At 37.0% G+C, this 15423-nt stretch overlaps 1 protein-coding gene across 10 annotated transcripts in view; it reads left to right on the top strand.

Moving 5' to 3' along the window:
• Positions 1–10913, top strand: part of LOC121854170 (mastermind-like protein 2) — a 44672-nt gene extending 33759 nt beyond the window's left edge. For 8 of the 10 annotated variants that reach the window (XM_042348635.1, XM_042348634.1, XM_042348632.1 and 5 more), the window contains one exon: positions 6329–10913. In XM_042348635.1, coding sequence (XP_042204569.1) covers positions 6329–6424 — 96 coding nt within the window. In that variant the 3' untranslated portion in view covers positions 6425–10913. Of the gene's footprint in view, positions 1–5110; positions 5212–6328 lie in introns of all 10 variants that reach the window. The other 2 variants (XR_006086497.1, XR_006086496.1) reach the window with 1 other exon arrangement.
• The last annotated feature ends 4510 nt before the right edge of the window (positions 10914–15423 follow it).

Here is a 15423-nt window from a genome sequence, read left to right as displayed (position 1 = left end):
TGCACCACTTCTTCTATACATCTGTCCCTTACCAATCTTTTTTTTTTTTTTTTTAGTTCTTTTTACCTATGGCAAAAAGTGGTGGTTGACTCACATTTAAAATGATATGATTATTTAGATTTTTGACATCTCACTGATTAGGTCATTCACAGAATTAAGTAAATTTATGTTGGGTAACTTAAATGTAACTTGAACATATTACAGATTAGGTGAAATCTCTAATTGCATAGATTCCCTGAGTATTTTAGGTACGAGGTCTGTCCGGAGTATCCAGCCATTTACTATTAAAATAAATATTGCTTACCTAGGACAATGGCGCCTTAGTCCCCTTCAAAGGACTTCCCCTTGGGACCTCACACACTTCTCCCAGCGTCCCTTCCACTTTTCAAAACAGTCTGCAAAGTCGTCTTTCGGGATCTCCATCAGCTGCCTCGTCGCATTCTCTTTAATCTCGTCCACGGTCTGAAATCTCCTCCCTTTCAACGGCAATTTTAGCTTTGAGAAAAGCCAGAAGTCGCAGGGAGCCAAATCTGGGCTGTAGGGGGGCTGAGAGACCTGGGTGATGCGATATTTTGCTAAAAAACCCTGCACGATAAGTGAAGAATGGGCAGGCGCTTTGTCATGATGAAGCTGCCAGTCACCACTTGCCCACAGCTGCGGTCGTTTACTTCTTACCGCATCCCTCAGCCGGTAAAAAACTTTGATGTACGAGATTAAGGAGAATGCGACGAGGCAGGTGATGGAGATCCCGAAAGACGACTTTGCAGACTGTTTTGAAAAGTGGAAGGGACGCTGGGAGAAGTGTGTGAGGTCCCAAGGGGGAGTCCTTTGAAGGGGACTAAGGCGCCATTGTCCTAGGTAAGCAATATTTTTTTAATAGTAAATGGCTGGATACTCCGGACAGACCTCGTACATATTGTATAGTATTACTTGAGATCCCTGGTTACACAGATGCTGTACCCTGTAACATATATGATGAACTGATTAGAATGATAAAGTAAAAGTACTCTCCATCCTTGGAAATGTTAAGATAAAGACACCATATTTTATGAGGAACATGTACTGGGTAACAGGTGAGTTCAATAAATTGGAGGAAAATAACACATTTTCAAAAATAATTTTTCTTGCTGTTTGTTTTTTCTGCAATACAGTATTACAAAAAAATATAACATACAGTGGTCCCTCGGTTAACGAGCACAATTCGTTCCAGAAGGTTACTCGTTAACCGAAAAATTCGTTAACCGAAACCATTGTTTCAATGGGTTTTTGGGTAATTGGTTCCAGCTCACTGAAAATTGCATGAAGTCAACAAAAAAGGTAGTAAAGTACACTTACTTTGAGGTGTGTATGTAGAAGGCTCCTGGATGATGATGCTGATGTGAATTTGAAGTGGGAGGTGGAGGAGGAGAAGGGAAAGAGAAGGAAGTGGGGGTGGAGGAGAAGTATTTTACTGCTTCTTGGAAGGTGAGTCACCTTCCATGAAAATATCAGGAACCTCTGAACTGACAGATTCTCCAGCAGGAACATCCTCTCTCCTTCTTGAAGTGGAAGGCTGAGGGCTAGCATCTTTTTCCCGCTGCCTTTTAGTGAAAAAACTGTCAATTTTTGTTTGTGGGGCATCTCTCCTCATTAACTGATGTTTGAAGGAGACCACTGTGTCCTCAACATAACACAAAGCAAGTTCTGCTTTTTCCACATGAAGGTGCCTTGAAGTCAGTTTCCTGAACTTCTCCCAGAAGTGAACAACATCTTTCAAATCTGAAGTAGACATGGTCATCACTTTCCTTTTCCTCCTCACCACTGTCAGCCTCTAACATCTCATCCAGTTGCTGCAAGTCATCAGGAGTAAGTTCCTGCTCATGAGACATCACAAGCTCTTCCACTTCAAGGCCCAATGACTGACCCAATGGACACAATCTCCTGGTCCAACTCTGCTTCTTCCTCAAATCCCTCAAAATCATGGACTGCTGATGGCCACTGCTTTCCATGCAGAATTGAGGGATCTAGTGGAGACTCCTCGCCATGAGGACACAATCAATTTTACAGCCTCCAGGATGTTAAATTGTGTCTTCCAGAACTGTGCCAGTGTTAGTTCAGGATCAGTGGAAGTTGCCTGATGACACCTCCTGAACATTTTTTTCATGTACAGCTTCTTAAAGTTGCTGATCACATTCTGGTTCATTGGCTGTATGATTGATGCAGTGTTGGAAGGCAAAAACAACACTTTGACAAATTCAAATTGAGACTCCAAAGTGCAGGCAAGTTGAGGGTCATGACCAGGGGCATTATCCATAAGGAGAAGAGCCTTTAAAGGAAGTATATTGGTGGTTAGGTAGCTCTTCACAGAAGGGCAAAACACCTCAACTGCCCATTCATTAAAGAGCTGTCTTGTTACCCATGCCTTACGGTTGGACTTCCAATAAACTCCAAGCCGTCCTCTTAACATTTTCTGTTGCTTGAACACCCTGGGGTTCTCAGAGTGGTAGACAAGCATAGGCTTCAGTCGGAAATCCCCTGAAGCATTGGCACCAAGCAATAGAGTGAGACAGTCTTTCATGGGTTTATGCCCAGGTAAAGAGGCTTCATCTCTGGTGATTTTTGTCCTTTTAGGCATTTTTTTCCAGAACAGCCCAGTTTCGTCCACATTGAACACTTGCTGTGGAAGATAATTTTCTTCATCCACCAGTTCTTTTAAAGTCCACTAAAAATTTTGCTGCTCCTTCCTTATCAGCACTGGCAGCCTCACCATGCCTAACAACACTAAAAATTTCACTTCTTTTCTTAAATTTTTCGAACCAGCCCTTGCTGGCCCTAAACTCCTCAAACTCTGTGCCTGAAGAACCAGGTTGATCTGCCTTCAAATGTTCGTAAATCTCCCTGGCTCTTTCACAAATAAATTCGGTCGAAACTGAATCACCTTTCATTTGTTTTCCTTAATCCAAATGAGAAGTAACCTCTCTCTTTCTGCTATTAGGGATCTACCTTTAAAAACACTGGTAGATTTGTCTCGCTTTCACTTCCTTGAATTTGTCTTTCTGTGAAAGAATTGTCGACACATTTGATGTCGACATGCCATATTCTTTGCTAAGCACATTTGTTCTAATGCTTTCTTCATGTTTTTATAATTTCCTGTTTCACCTGGATTGAAATCGCTTTTCTTGATTTTTTGGGACCCATGCTGGATTCAAAAACAATTTCAACATTTTAAGTTTAATTGCTGTAAATAAAGAATATTTTCTTTAAATCAACACTACACTGCGCTATATATCATCAATATGTAAAATAAATTTCAAAATGACCAATAATTTCACTGTAAAAATGGAAAAAATAGTTTATGTTGAAGAGAGTCTGAAGCAAGATGTTACCTCCACTGAAAAGAGACAGAGACTGACACCTGTTTGGTGTGTTGAGTGGATGTTTGGCACTTTAAAAACTAGTTTCCTGTACTTCAATTATGTTAAATAATTGTTAAAATGACAAAAAAATTTAATATAAGACTTAAAATTATTGAATAGTACAACTTTCTTGATATTTACTAAAATGGTAAGGAATTTAAGCCCTAGAACCGATTACTGTATTGGCAGACTAATACTACAGCTAGTGAGCAAGCGAAAACATGTTGAGGGGCACTCGTAAGGAATTCGTTAACCGAGGGTTTGCTTTTGAACCGAAGTGAAGAATCTTATGGAAGGTAATTCATTAACCGAAATTTTGTTAACCGAGGGATCACTGTACTTATTTTCTGATAGATACTTCTATATTCTTTTATTCACATTTATGCACATTGACAATGCTTTTTCTGTTTTGATTGTGTGTGATGTACCTCATAGCATGGTATTACACATAATGCTGCTTATACAGTGACCTTTTCCCATTTTGGAACACTGTGTGAGCAAAAATGCTGCCTACACTTTAAGCTATGTTGCTCACTCTACCTGGTTACATTCCACGGGTGCATGACCTTGGTGACTGATCTCCTTTAGTGTTCCTGAGTGGCATGTCTCTTGAGTCTACACTGTATATACCAGTCATAATGGGTATATATAGTAAATATTGAATTTTTATTCTCGGTGAATTTGTTTAATAGCCTTATTTATATTCACTATTTAATGTGATGTACCTGTAATTCGTCCATCAAACCTCAAAAGTACAGTAAATTTTGTGTTATTGGGTATTAGAAAAAGAAATTGTAAATAAATAGACTTATCAGATTGGGGTTGAGACAGTCTAATGAATTGGGGCTTTACTTGACAAAATAGTTTTTTTTTTATGAGCCTTTGCCATCTATAGTGCAGTGACAGGAATTAAGAACACACTACACCACCCACATCACACCATACCTTACTACTACACTACACTCATTTATCTTTGTTGAGAATAATAATTATTCTAAATAAATTTGCTGTCATTCATTCAATATTACTACTGTACTGTATGGTAATAGATCACTTCTCCTATGGTACTCCCCTCCTACAATGAGGCCCCAAATAATACAGTATATGTGGTATTGTTTTTTACAATTGGCAAATAATTGTCATTACTACTGTCAGATTATTATCAGATGCATATCTCTTAACACCCTCCCCCTTCATAAGTACAGTATGTTATCACACCATAAAATGCCACAAGCAAAGAAAAATGTGATACAGAAATATCCCGTATATACATAGTACAGTATTGTACTGTACCAATTTACTGGAAAGGCCAGTATTACGGAATGAAAACGCTAGGTTGGTAAAATTTGAATTTGGCACTCTGTAGTGTCAGAATTGGTTGGTACACATGAAATTCAATATCGTTTATTATTGCAAGGTATATATGAGGATATTTTTGCTGTAAACATAATTTTGCTGAGGTATTCTTAAATCTTTTCAGTTTCAGTAAAATTTTGTTTGATCCACTAACATAACACTGTAGATAAAACATGAAGTAAATTTTGGCAAAAACTTTCTTTTCACTTACTAACACCACCGCCTTTCACCACGTACATATGTTGCTGGTTCAATTATGTTTTTATACTTTAGGACATTTATACAGTAAACATGATTTTGCTTGGGCATTTTTTGCTGTTGTAGTTAAAACTTAGCAGTGATTAGTGTGTGGGTTACAGGTTAAGACACGTGGAGACAGCGCTTGGCGCCTGTGACGTCACATCAAGTCCCGTGACTCAACAGACAGCCACTTGTGTGACAACACTTAACTTACCTTCAAGTACTTAAATACCAAATGTTTGTGCAGTGATATACTGAATAAGAATGTTATATTGTTCTATATACTTTAATATGTATAAAAATATATCATTGTAATTGAGCAATTGTATCATACAATAACTTACCTTCAAGTACAGTCCTGTAATACCAAATATTTTTGTGCAATGATGTACAGTGTCCAGTAATCTTGTATGATTTATATGTATGATATATACAAATCAGTTATTGCAAATACTGTATACAATCACATACATATTTGTTAATGAAAGAAAACCAGAAATTTACTTGTTTAGTTTATATTTCAAGGTTATTCATAGTTTTGTTTAAAGAAAACTCACTTAATTTGGAATGAATTCAGTTCCAAGCCACTTCACAAAAATGGATTTTATTTTGTAGTCACATAGAACAAGGAGAGATATGGGAGATACAGAAAGTGATTAGGTTTGGAAGTGGGTGGGTGGAGCCTAAATGAGACTGACATGATATGCTTGAGTATCACAATACAAGGGAGTTATCCAGTAAGAAAGGAGAAAAACAGATCCTATACATCGGCATACTGTCATGTGGATGTTTTTTGAAGAGATATGTGAAAGTAATGAAAGGGTTTAATATGAATGGTCAGGGTTGGTGGAAATCCTGCTTAATTTATATGCACACTGAAAGGACACATTTTGCCATTGGTCTGTCATTTGGGAGTCCATAAACTTTAATTTTCCTGGAGCATAACTCTTGTACTGGATTGGCAAAGATGTTATGGTAATTTGAAGAAACTATTTGAAACACTGTGACTATATCTTTATTCAAGAAAATGCAGAATACCAAATTTGTCTTCTGTCAAAGGTCATAGCTTTAAGCCCAAAAATCTCATTTGGTAATATGTACATTATATACTGCAGTACTGTTGTTAGAATATGATTTGATTTAGTAATAATTGTTTGCATATGCATGTGTGTGTATACCTTATTGCATGAGGTTAGACAAGATTCTTGTTTAATAACTGAAAAGTGGAGAATTAATAATTGCAATTAATGATACCCATATCAGGTTATTGTCAGGGTTTATAATACAGTAGATGGTGTATAATGTGTTGTTAGTAGTGCACCTTATGTATTTTGCAGGTTCAAGCAGGAGGGTTACCAGACCTTCCTGGTGGGAAAGTTTTAAGCCTGGAGGAAGTGGAGAGGCTGCAACAGACTCAGGCTGTTCCCAACTGAGCCTGTGACAGCCCTGTACATGGCATATCAACAGTGTCAACTTCCAACACCAAACTCCGTTTCTTTCTTTCATCATACCTGCCATCACATGACAGTCAGAGTTTGTGCACTGCTCTTCCTTAGAAGTTTTATTTCCTCAAAAATTTGTGTTGTTCCTGCAGAAGTACTTTAATGTGGCCCATGTCCCCACTGAAAATGTAAATATTGTGTAGTTGTGGGCGGTAAAATGAGGTGCATGTTATAGTCAGCAAAATGCCAAGTTATATTAAGTCTTGACAAGAAATTATATGAACAATGTGAAATGACAATTTAATGCAAAACAAGCATAGATATGTATGTTTATGAACTAGTAAGGAGTTACCTTACAGAATCTTTTGTTGTCCCTGTACCTGCTTCTCTCTATAGGGTGGAAAATTTTATTCGTTTTCACCAATGAAATTATGAGTGTGACAAGCTCTCCAGTGGGATGGTGTTAAAAATGGATCTGTATTCGTCATATAGTGCGGTCATCAGTCTGTACCTCATTATTTGAATTGCTTCAAGACACTGTGTGTGCTGAGGCTTTTAGCTACTGTGAATACAATAAGTGTTGTGATCTGTAAGAAAACACGTTCATTGTACAAATATAGAAATGAGGACAAAAGTCCCAAATACATTGATAGTATCATAAAGGACAAAAGATATAATAAGTGTTATCAGTGTTGACTTTGTGACTCTAGTGTATTATGAGATGACAAATGACATTGAAAATTATAATTTTTGAGAATGCCATTCATCTCCCATCATCTCTGCACCCCTCAATTGGTGACCAGAAACACAGATGAATGACGTCTGTGCTGTTTCAAGATACCAATGTTTTATTTTTTCTTAACAGTTACATGTAAGTCAAACAGTGATGAGGTGTTTATTATTTTTTTACAAAACCAAATGTTGAGTGTGATATTTATGTGCTTGCCACATACATTTATGTTTAAGTGTAAGACTGAAGGACGTAACAAAGTATTTTTGTAAAGATTGTAGTTCCTAAGGGATGCATTATATGAAGAGATGCTGTTTGTGGCATAAATCCCTTTCTGAGTGTGGGATGAAGAATGTGGAATAATGGTGCTTATGTTGGGATTTTGAATGACTGATTATGTGTGCGTGTGTGTGTAGGTGTATGTGTACATGTATGAGATGGAAAATTCTTCGTCACAGACAGGGACCCTGATGCAGAAATAGGCGAATAAAATGTCCTGCTTGCTAGATTTGTAAGTAAACCACTGTACAAAGTTGTGTTGTGTAGAAGAGAAATATTTGTTCATGTGTTACTGTGTACGTACGTGTTTCATTTTCTCTAGTTCATAAAAGCTCAAATACTGTAGATACATTATGATCATGGAGTTTAAAACTTGGTTCATAGATCCAAGGAGTGATCTCCCTGACCATGCTGGATGTGCTGTGTAGTATGATATGTTCAGATCATCGAATTTGGTTCTTGGGTTATGTGTTAATAGTTGTCACTTGCGATTTTAAAAAGAAAAGGAGTGAATATAATTTAAAAATTACCCAAGGGTCTTTGATGATTTGATGTGTGTGATGTATGTATGCACATGTATTATATATATATATGTTGGGTGATTGGAGACTGATTTAATTAGTACTTTGATGGATGAATACTGTCATAGTGTTTCCATTTTTTTTCTTCCTTTTTTTTTTTCATTTATTTATTTATTTTTTTTTGTGCGATATGTATTCAATTTTGGTGTATTATTGATCCACAAAGAGAATATGATGTACATGCTTATAATATTTGGCACACAAATTTAGTGCCCTATATAGATGATAATGTGTTGCCAAGCAGCACATTCTCAAATTCTGCCATGACCTATGTTGACTGCTGTTTACTGGAAATCTAGGCAGTTTATTGTTGTCTCATAGTATATATTGTCCCATATGTTGGTGACCGTCTACATTCCTCAGTGCAACCACCAGTGTCAGTAGAGTCATCCTGCCTCGCCATGCAGGAAGTCAAATGGCTGCCATGTAATGAACACTAAAGATGGTGGTACTTTACACTTCCAATGAAGAGAATCATTGTGTACTTCATGAACTCATTTTAAAACTTCATTGAGGCTACTTTTTCACTTTTGCCAAAAATTAGCCTTGTGAATATGAATGACTCGACTTAAATGACTACAAACTAACTATATATATATATATATATATATATATATATATATATATATATATATATATATATATATATATATATATATATATATATATATATATATATATATATATATATATATATATATATATAATAAAATTACTTGTGTAAACAAACCCAGGAGCTTACAGTAAAATATAGGGTTGAAGTGTTATCTTGACAAACTCCTATTGTAATGGTTAGCTCTGAGTTCATGTTTTTCAAGAGTTGTACCCCTGGCCTGGAGTGGTCTCATTTCAAAACAGCAGTTACCAAATGTAATTTAAATTCCAGGATATTTATCAAGGCCTACAGTAGTAGACAACACAATGAAGTACAGTACTGCAGTTTCACATGGTTAGGTTTCTAGAGACATCTCAATATATCTAACAGAAAAGAATAAGATTAGTTCTAATACTGCCAGCCAGCCACCAGTTCTCTAATGCTATGACAGCCAACAGCCTTCTTCACTACCCACCATTCATACATAAGCAGCAATTTGTTGCCCCACCTATTCTACCATCCAAAATGCCTTGTATGCTTTTGTTTAGGAAGATGTAATCAGATAATTATTTGTTAGGTTAACGTTTACAACCGAGTCTTGCGTGTGTGCAGGCCCTTTTCCTCTCCCTCTCGTATTGCCGCCAATCAGGGCCCACCCTCTTGTGCAATGCTAGCCAATGTCTTCCCTCTCCACCCTCCACTGATATGTATACAGCACTTTATTACCATGCCCTCTCTACCACCACAATGTCTTGCATGTTCTGTTGTTAAATTAATATAATCAAACATTGTAGTGACTACTGAGGATAAAAGCACATAGAACATGATAAACACACAACCCAACCTAAGGATGTAAACATTTTTAAATTGAGTATGTGAACCATACAAGACTCTGTATTGGCAAGAAATAACATTATATTGGTGATTGGCTGTTTGATAGGTGGCTTTGCAGCAGGAATGAATGAATACCAAAGTACAGTACTATAGTGTACTGTGCAAGCATACATGTGCCAGCCTTACCGTAGGTGGTACACAAAACATTTGATTATGAATTCTAGCTGTACTGAAGGAGTAACTTAGGTCAAAGTTTGAACTGTACTTATTTTTCTAGTGTTTAACCTTGCCTCCTGGTTTGGTTCTGATCAAGAAGATATGGTTGAACTCTCGAACACTTAAGAATTCAGTCTTGTGTTCCTGCTCTCACTTACTGTATATTATCATAAACGTAAAATTTACTGAATTGCAGAACTATGTTGTACCTTTATTCAGTCTAGGAATTCTATTCAGTGGGATAGTCTCTTATTGTAGATAGGAAACATTACAGTAATGTACGGAAAAAATCAAACTTATATTTAACTTAATTTTTCCTGAAATTTAGTGTTTTTGGTTATGTACTAAAACATTGCTGTACTTCATTTACATTTTCCAGCTAAGGATAAAGCTTCTTAGTTGTACAATAAACAGTGTAATGTTGAAATTAGAAGTGAGATCCATCACTCCAGACCAGATACGACAGAGGAGACCATCATATTTCCTCGGGAGACAAAACGCTACGTAATAGAAACTCAGTGTAAATCTCGTGTCCTCAGCTGTATCAATTCATTCAAGAGAGAGACAAGAATCCAATAGCTACTTAAATCATGAATTATATGATCTGTATTATCTGCTACAATATAGGATCATTCGATGATTGTTATATTAATATGGAAAGTTATATATTTGTTCACCAAGTTGATCTAAACAAAGAATACTAAAGGGAAATGCAGTACGTAGTTCAAAGTAGAAAAATGTATACTGTTAAAGAAGTGAATTGTGGAATCTCGTGAATATTCAAGTTTACTCTAGATCGAAGGTACTACGCTAATGGGTACAGCTAGTGAAGATGGACAGTATATGTAGTCATTACTGATGAACTCAGAATTTGAGAGAATAGCAGTAATGCATAATGTGCAGCATCAAAATAAGTGGCGGTATGGAGATGGAGACTTTGGTATTAGTTCTTCATAGCATACAAATAATGTGTTAAGATTAGGAATTTCTCTTACGCTAGCATTAAAGTCTCTTCTCAGCTGCTGCTTACTGCATGTTGCATAACCATCTCGCCATCTCTTATTAGGTCTCTTTCGGCGTACCTTCGGTCAGCCCTAACGTATCCTGAGAATTACGTTAGTATTTGAAACATAATTTGGTTTAGTTTATTGCATATCATTCAACTTGGAAATGGAACAAGAAAAAATAAGTTCAGTATTTCTTCTTATTTAGAAATGCTAAAAATAAAATACCAGCAGTTATTAACTTGGTTTTTATTACCCATTAGGGATATTCCTTTCTATGAAAACTGCAGGTAATTCAGAATATTGTGGAAGGGGTAACAAATTTGGGGACACTGATTTGTTCCATCCTTTTGGAAGAATATTCTGTCGTGTCCTTTATTTCTAAACTGTGAAACGGGCTTTTGTTGCATGTTTTATGCACTACGACTGAGAGAATAGTGAGCTGCCTTAAGGTTCATGATATTTTGGCTGGTATTATTTCAAAGCATAATGCTGCTTGGCTTTTCCCACATAGAGTACTGTTGTGTTTACTGTACTTGTTTATAAATTTAAGGTTAGTCAGATGAACTAATTAACAAAGACTTCTAAGGCTGACCTTATGAAGCTGCTGCTGCATTTTTCTTTCTATTGTTCTCTCGATCCTCTCTTCCCACTTCCTTCCTTTTTGGCTCAATCTAGGGACAAATTCGACTGCCATAGATATATTTTTCAAACCTCGAGGTGCTTTGCCAGATGCATCTTCCACAAGATTTTATCTATGAGAACCTACTTTTAGCTTCCTTGTTTGACAATTGTCTGTCTGGCTAATGGAGTGAGGGTAATACCAAAAGAGTCTCACCATGACTAATGATGCTTGATCTGGGACAGATCTCACTGAGACTTCTATGTTCTTGGTGACTATAATTTCCAAAGTCCATGGTAAAGGTATGGGTTTGCATGGGAGAACGACCCCTAAACAAGGGAGGATTGATGGTGAAGTGCAGAATTGCAAGAGAAAGTAAAGGACAATCACTAATAGACGAGGTGTTTAGCTAGCCTCAAGTACCTACAGTACACTGGTTAATGTTGGTGTGTAGGAGATGTGGGATAGACAGCAATTTCTCATCCTCCTGTGAAAGCTAACTCCAGTTTTGGTTCAGAAAATACTGTACAGGGTGATTGCATATCTAGCTATGGTACGAACAATAATTCATTCATCCAAAATGACATTCCCTGGTGTTTTAATTTGACCAATATACGTTACATTACAACGACTACACTCAATTAAGTAGACAACTGACCACAGATCCATTTTCGCAGGGTTCTCTGATCAAAATCTGACTTCTAGAATTTGTGACCGGTAATGACAAGCTAAATGCCATGGATCCTCATAGCTATAAAGGTGGAACTGGAAACACAGGCGCTCATAATGGGAGATTTTAAGCATGAGTAGAAGTACGAATTTTACATTATAAGCTAAAGGAGAAAATTTTATTGACAGTGAATGAAATTCTCTCCCAACATATGACAAAATCCACTGGGAAAGGAAATGTTTTTTTTTGTGATTTTTGACGCACTGATGGGCAAGGTTTATGTGGGGAAAATAATTATGCACTTGATAGTAACCTCTACATAATGACATTTAAAACGATCTTTGAAAGTCAAGATATAGTACAGTACTAAGGAGAGAGAGTTGCTGGTTATGAACAAGGGGAAAGTCGTTATGAAAGACTGAACTGAAAAAAAAATCAGAAGCAAAATAAAAAAGATGATGCTGTACTGTATATACCCTTCGTGGAAAGCAGATTACAGATGCCATTAACTAATGCTTTGCACCAGTGCTTACACACACTATTCAGGGCAGCTTGCCAGTAATTAGGAGAGTGTATACTGCAGGGGTTGAAAATTAACTAAGATATACCACTCGGGCGAAATCGTTAGGAGTATGAAATGGCAAGCCTGAAATTATTAAAAGATTCTGAAATTCACGGAGTACCATCTTAAGTGTTCAGAATGTCAGTGAAGAGCTGTGCCTTTCACGAAGACTAAGACTACTGTTTAGAACATCCCTTGTATATACTATGTACTGCACGTACAGTACAATGCCTGCGTGCCATGATTTTGCCTTGTCAATTAAATTAGCTTATTGCAACAGAAACAAAATGTTTTGGGAGCTTCAAACATAAGCTCTTCAGTATTCTCAAGAATGTGTTGGTGCAAATAACGTTTCGGCTTCCTATGTCCGAGAAGTAAATGTAAATTGCACTAAATATGTTATAAACGAGCATTTTGCTGCTGCACATCTGCCTTGCTGGGTTCTTTACCGTACAAATATTGTTTTTATCCTACTGCATACACAAAGAAACTAATCTATGAAAATAAAATTTAAAATAATTATTAAAATAAATCCATAACTGCACAGATAACACATTTTTTTTCTGGTTGAAATAAAGATATGTACTTAGAGTCTCCCACAGTGACCACACCACTGGATAGTATTCACCCAATCAAACACTACAGTTTGATTACTGTAGTAACAACGCGACGCAAAGGAGAGAAATTTTTAGTGTGAACAGCGTGGGGCTCCAGAAGGTTCGGTTAGTAGGTCTCGAGAAGTGATTTGTGAACCAGTGCTTCACAAAAGACAACAGTTAACCTCGTTGAGAAGAGCCAATCTACTGCACGCGTGTGTTGTTACCGGTTGACCGGGGATAATCTTCGCTAAAAGTCGTGAAATTTGTAAATATATATATACTTTATTCCCTAGTGTTGTTCAAACTGGAATTCCTTAAATAATAAGTGATGTAGTGCGTGTTGATCACCTTCCAACCAGTGATTACTTCGTCAAGGTTACATGTCAACAGCTAATGGCCAAGCATTCCTCTACAGTCATCATGATTACTTAAAAGCCACAGTAGACCCAAGGTAAGAACTATCAAATTCGTATGTTCCACTGTTCAAAGGTACAACTGATCCATTGTATTTGAGTATTTCAGAGTTTTAATGTTGAAGTATCTACTATTTCATCGGGAAAACCACCAAACAACACTAATGAATTATATGTTACATTATACACATAAGATCCGTGACTTGTATTTATCGTTGTTGAGGGTTGATAATCGTTTAATGGCTGTGGCAAGGTTTTCGTATTTGGTTATTCTAGGATTATTAAAAAAAAAAAAAAAATTCTTTCCTTCGGTAAATTAGTGTTAACGGAGATATGAGTTAGGCTAGGTTTGGTTAGGTTAGTTTCAACAGTGATTTGGAAGTTGAAATCATGAGAAAAGTTTTTTTTGTGCGTATTTAGGTGTTTTATTCAAATCTGACCTCCATTTCTTGTGCAAATGAGTAAATTAAAAAAAGTCTTTCTTTTTCTTATTTATAAAATTCGCTCGTTTGCCCCCCAAAATATAGGTTAGGTTAGAGTAAAACACACCTAAATACACACAAAACTTTTCTCATAACATAAAGAAGCCACAGCCATTAAACGAATATTTATTCTCGAGAATTAAGCGAGTCGAGCTGGTGTGATGTTCTGCTATTGTTTTGTATTCATGTACTGTACTTCATCTTTTCGCCTCCCAGGCCCCGTTGTGGGTCGTTTGACCTGTGCCCGGGTGGGCTAATTCCCGTAAAAAAAAAAAAAAAAAAATATCTGCCAGGATCATTATCCACCGGCGTAAGTGATAAACAGCGAGCGACAGAAACCACCTCTCTCTCTCTCTCTCTCAGTATATTCAGAATTAGAATGTGAATAGTAAATCTATGCCCACATCACGAAGCTTGTACAGTATGTAAGTTTACAGCTGTAAATAGAGAACATATCTCGACTGAGATACGTGTGTGGTAATAGCTTTATGACGAATCAACTAGACAAAGAACATACATATATATGTCAAGTTTATATCGTGTTAGAACCGATGAAAAAGTTTGAATTAGCCTATATGATTAAGATGGAATTTATTTAAATAACTGTATGCTATCGTAAAGTGATCCCTGGATATATTCCCATCCTTGGCTTCCCTAGCCAAGCTCTCAGACGATAGTGGTAGTAAACATGATCCCATGATTTAAGTTACCTCGGATTCCTAGGAGTCCATACTTTTCATGACCACACTGCCCCCACCTGTCCCTCCCTCGCTCCTCTCTCTCTACCATGGGTTTGATGGGACTTTTGTTTTATGAAGGAAATTACAAATTTGTGTTATTAACCTGAACGTACTTGGCGGCTTCTATCATCGTGATAGCCCTATTAAGTTGTTGGTGTGTCTATTATGAACTAACTTCACTTTGGTTAAGTTACGTTACAATACGCTAGTTAGAGGAAGACATGTTGCTGGTTGTGTTGTTCTCGGGGTATTTGGTATTACGTAAATGTTACTAAGTGGCGTCACACTGAACCACTCACGTATGCTAGTATCAGCAGTTCCCTTGTTGTACCGTCTAGGGGAAAAATTCGTGGTTTTTCTTGGCCTACAACGTTCATGCTGCCTCCCAGGCGGACACCCACACCCTACAGTACACCTCACATCTTCCCAGTGACTCATCATTTATTTCCAAGTCCACATCATACTTCTCATGACTCACTCAGCTGAACGGTGGACATAACTGTTGCAACAGCATATTGACTCGATTTTTTTTTACTGTGATAGATTAGGAGAGGTGTTCATGATAGTTACTCTGTGAGGGAAAATATAACTGCCAAATACACTACATTCAAGCTCGATCTCAGTACACAGTGGGTAGGGGAGATGAAAGTGCAGGCTTCAGCT

This window comes from Homarus americanus, unplaced genomic scaffold, assembly GCF_018991925.1.
Source record: "Homarus americanus isolate GMGI-L3 unplaced genomic scaffold, GMGI_Hamer_2.0 scaffold13581, whole genome shotgun sequence".
Lineage (NCBI taxonomy): Eukaryota > Metazoa > Arthropoda > Malacostraca > Decapoda > Nephropidae > Homarus > Homarus americanus.
The sequence above is the reverse complement of the archived record's forward strand: the minus strand, read 5'-3'. Positions and strand labels throughout refer to the sequence as shown.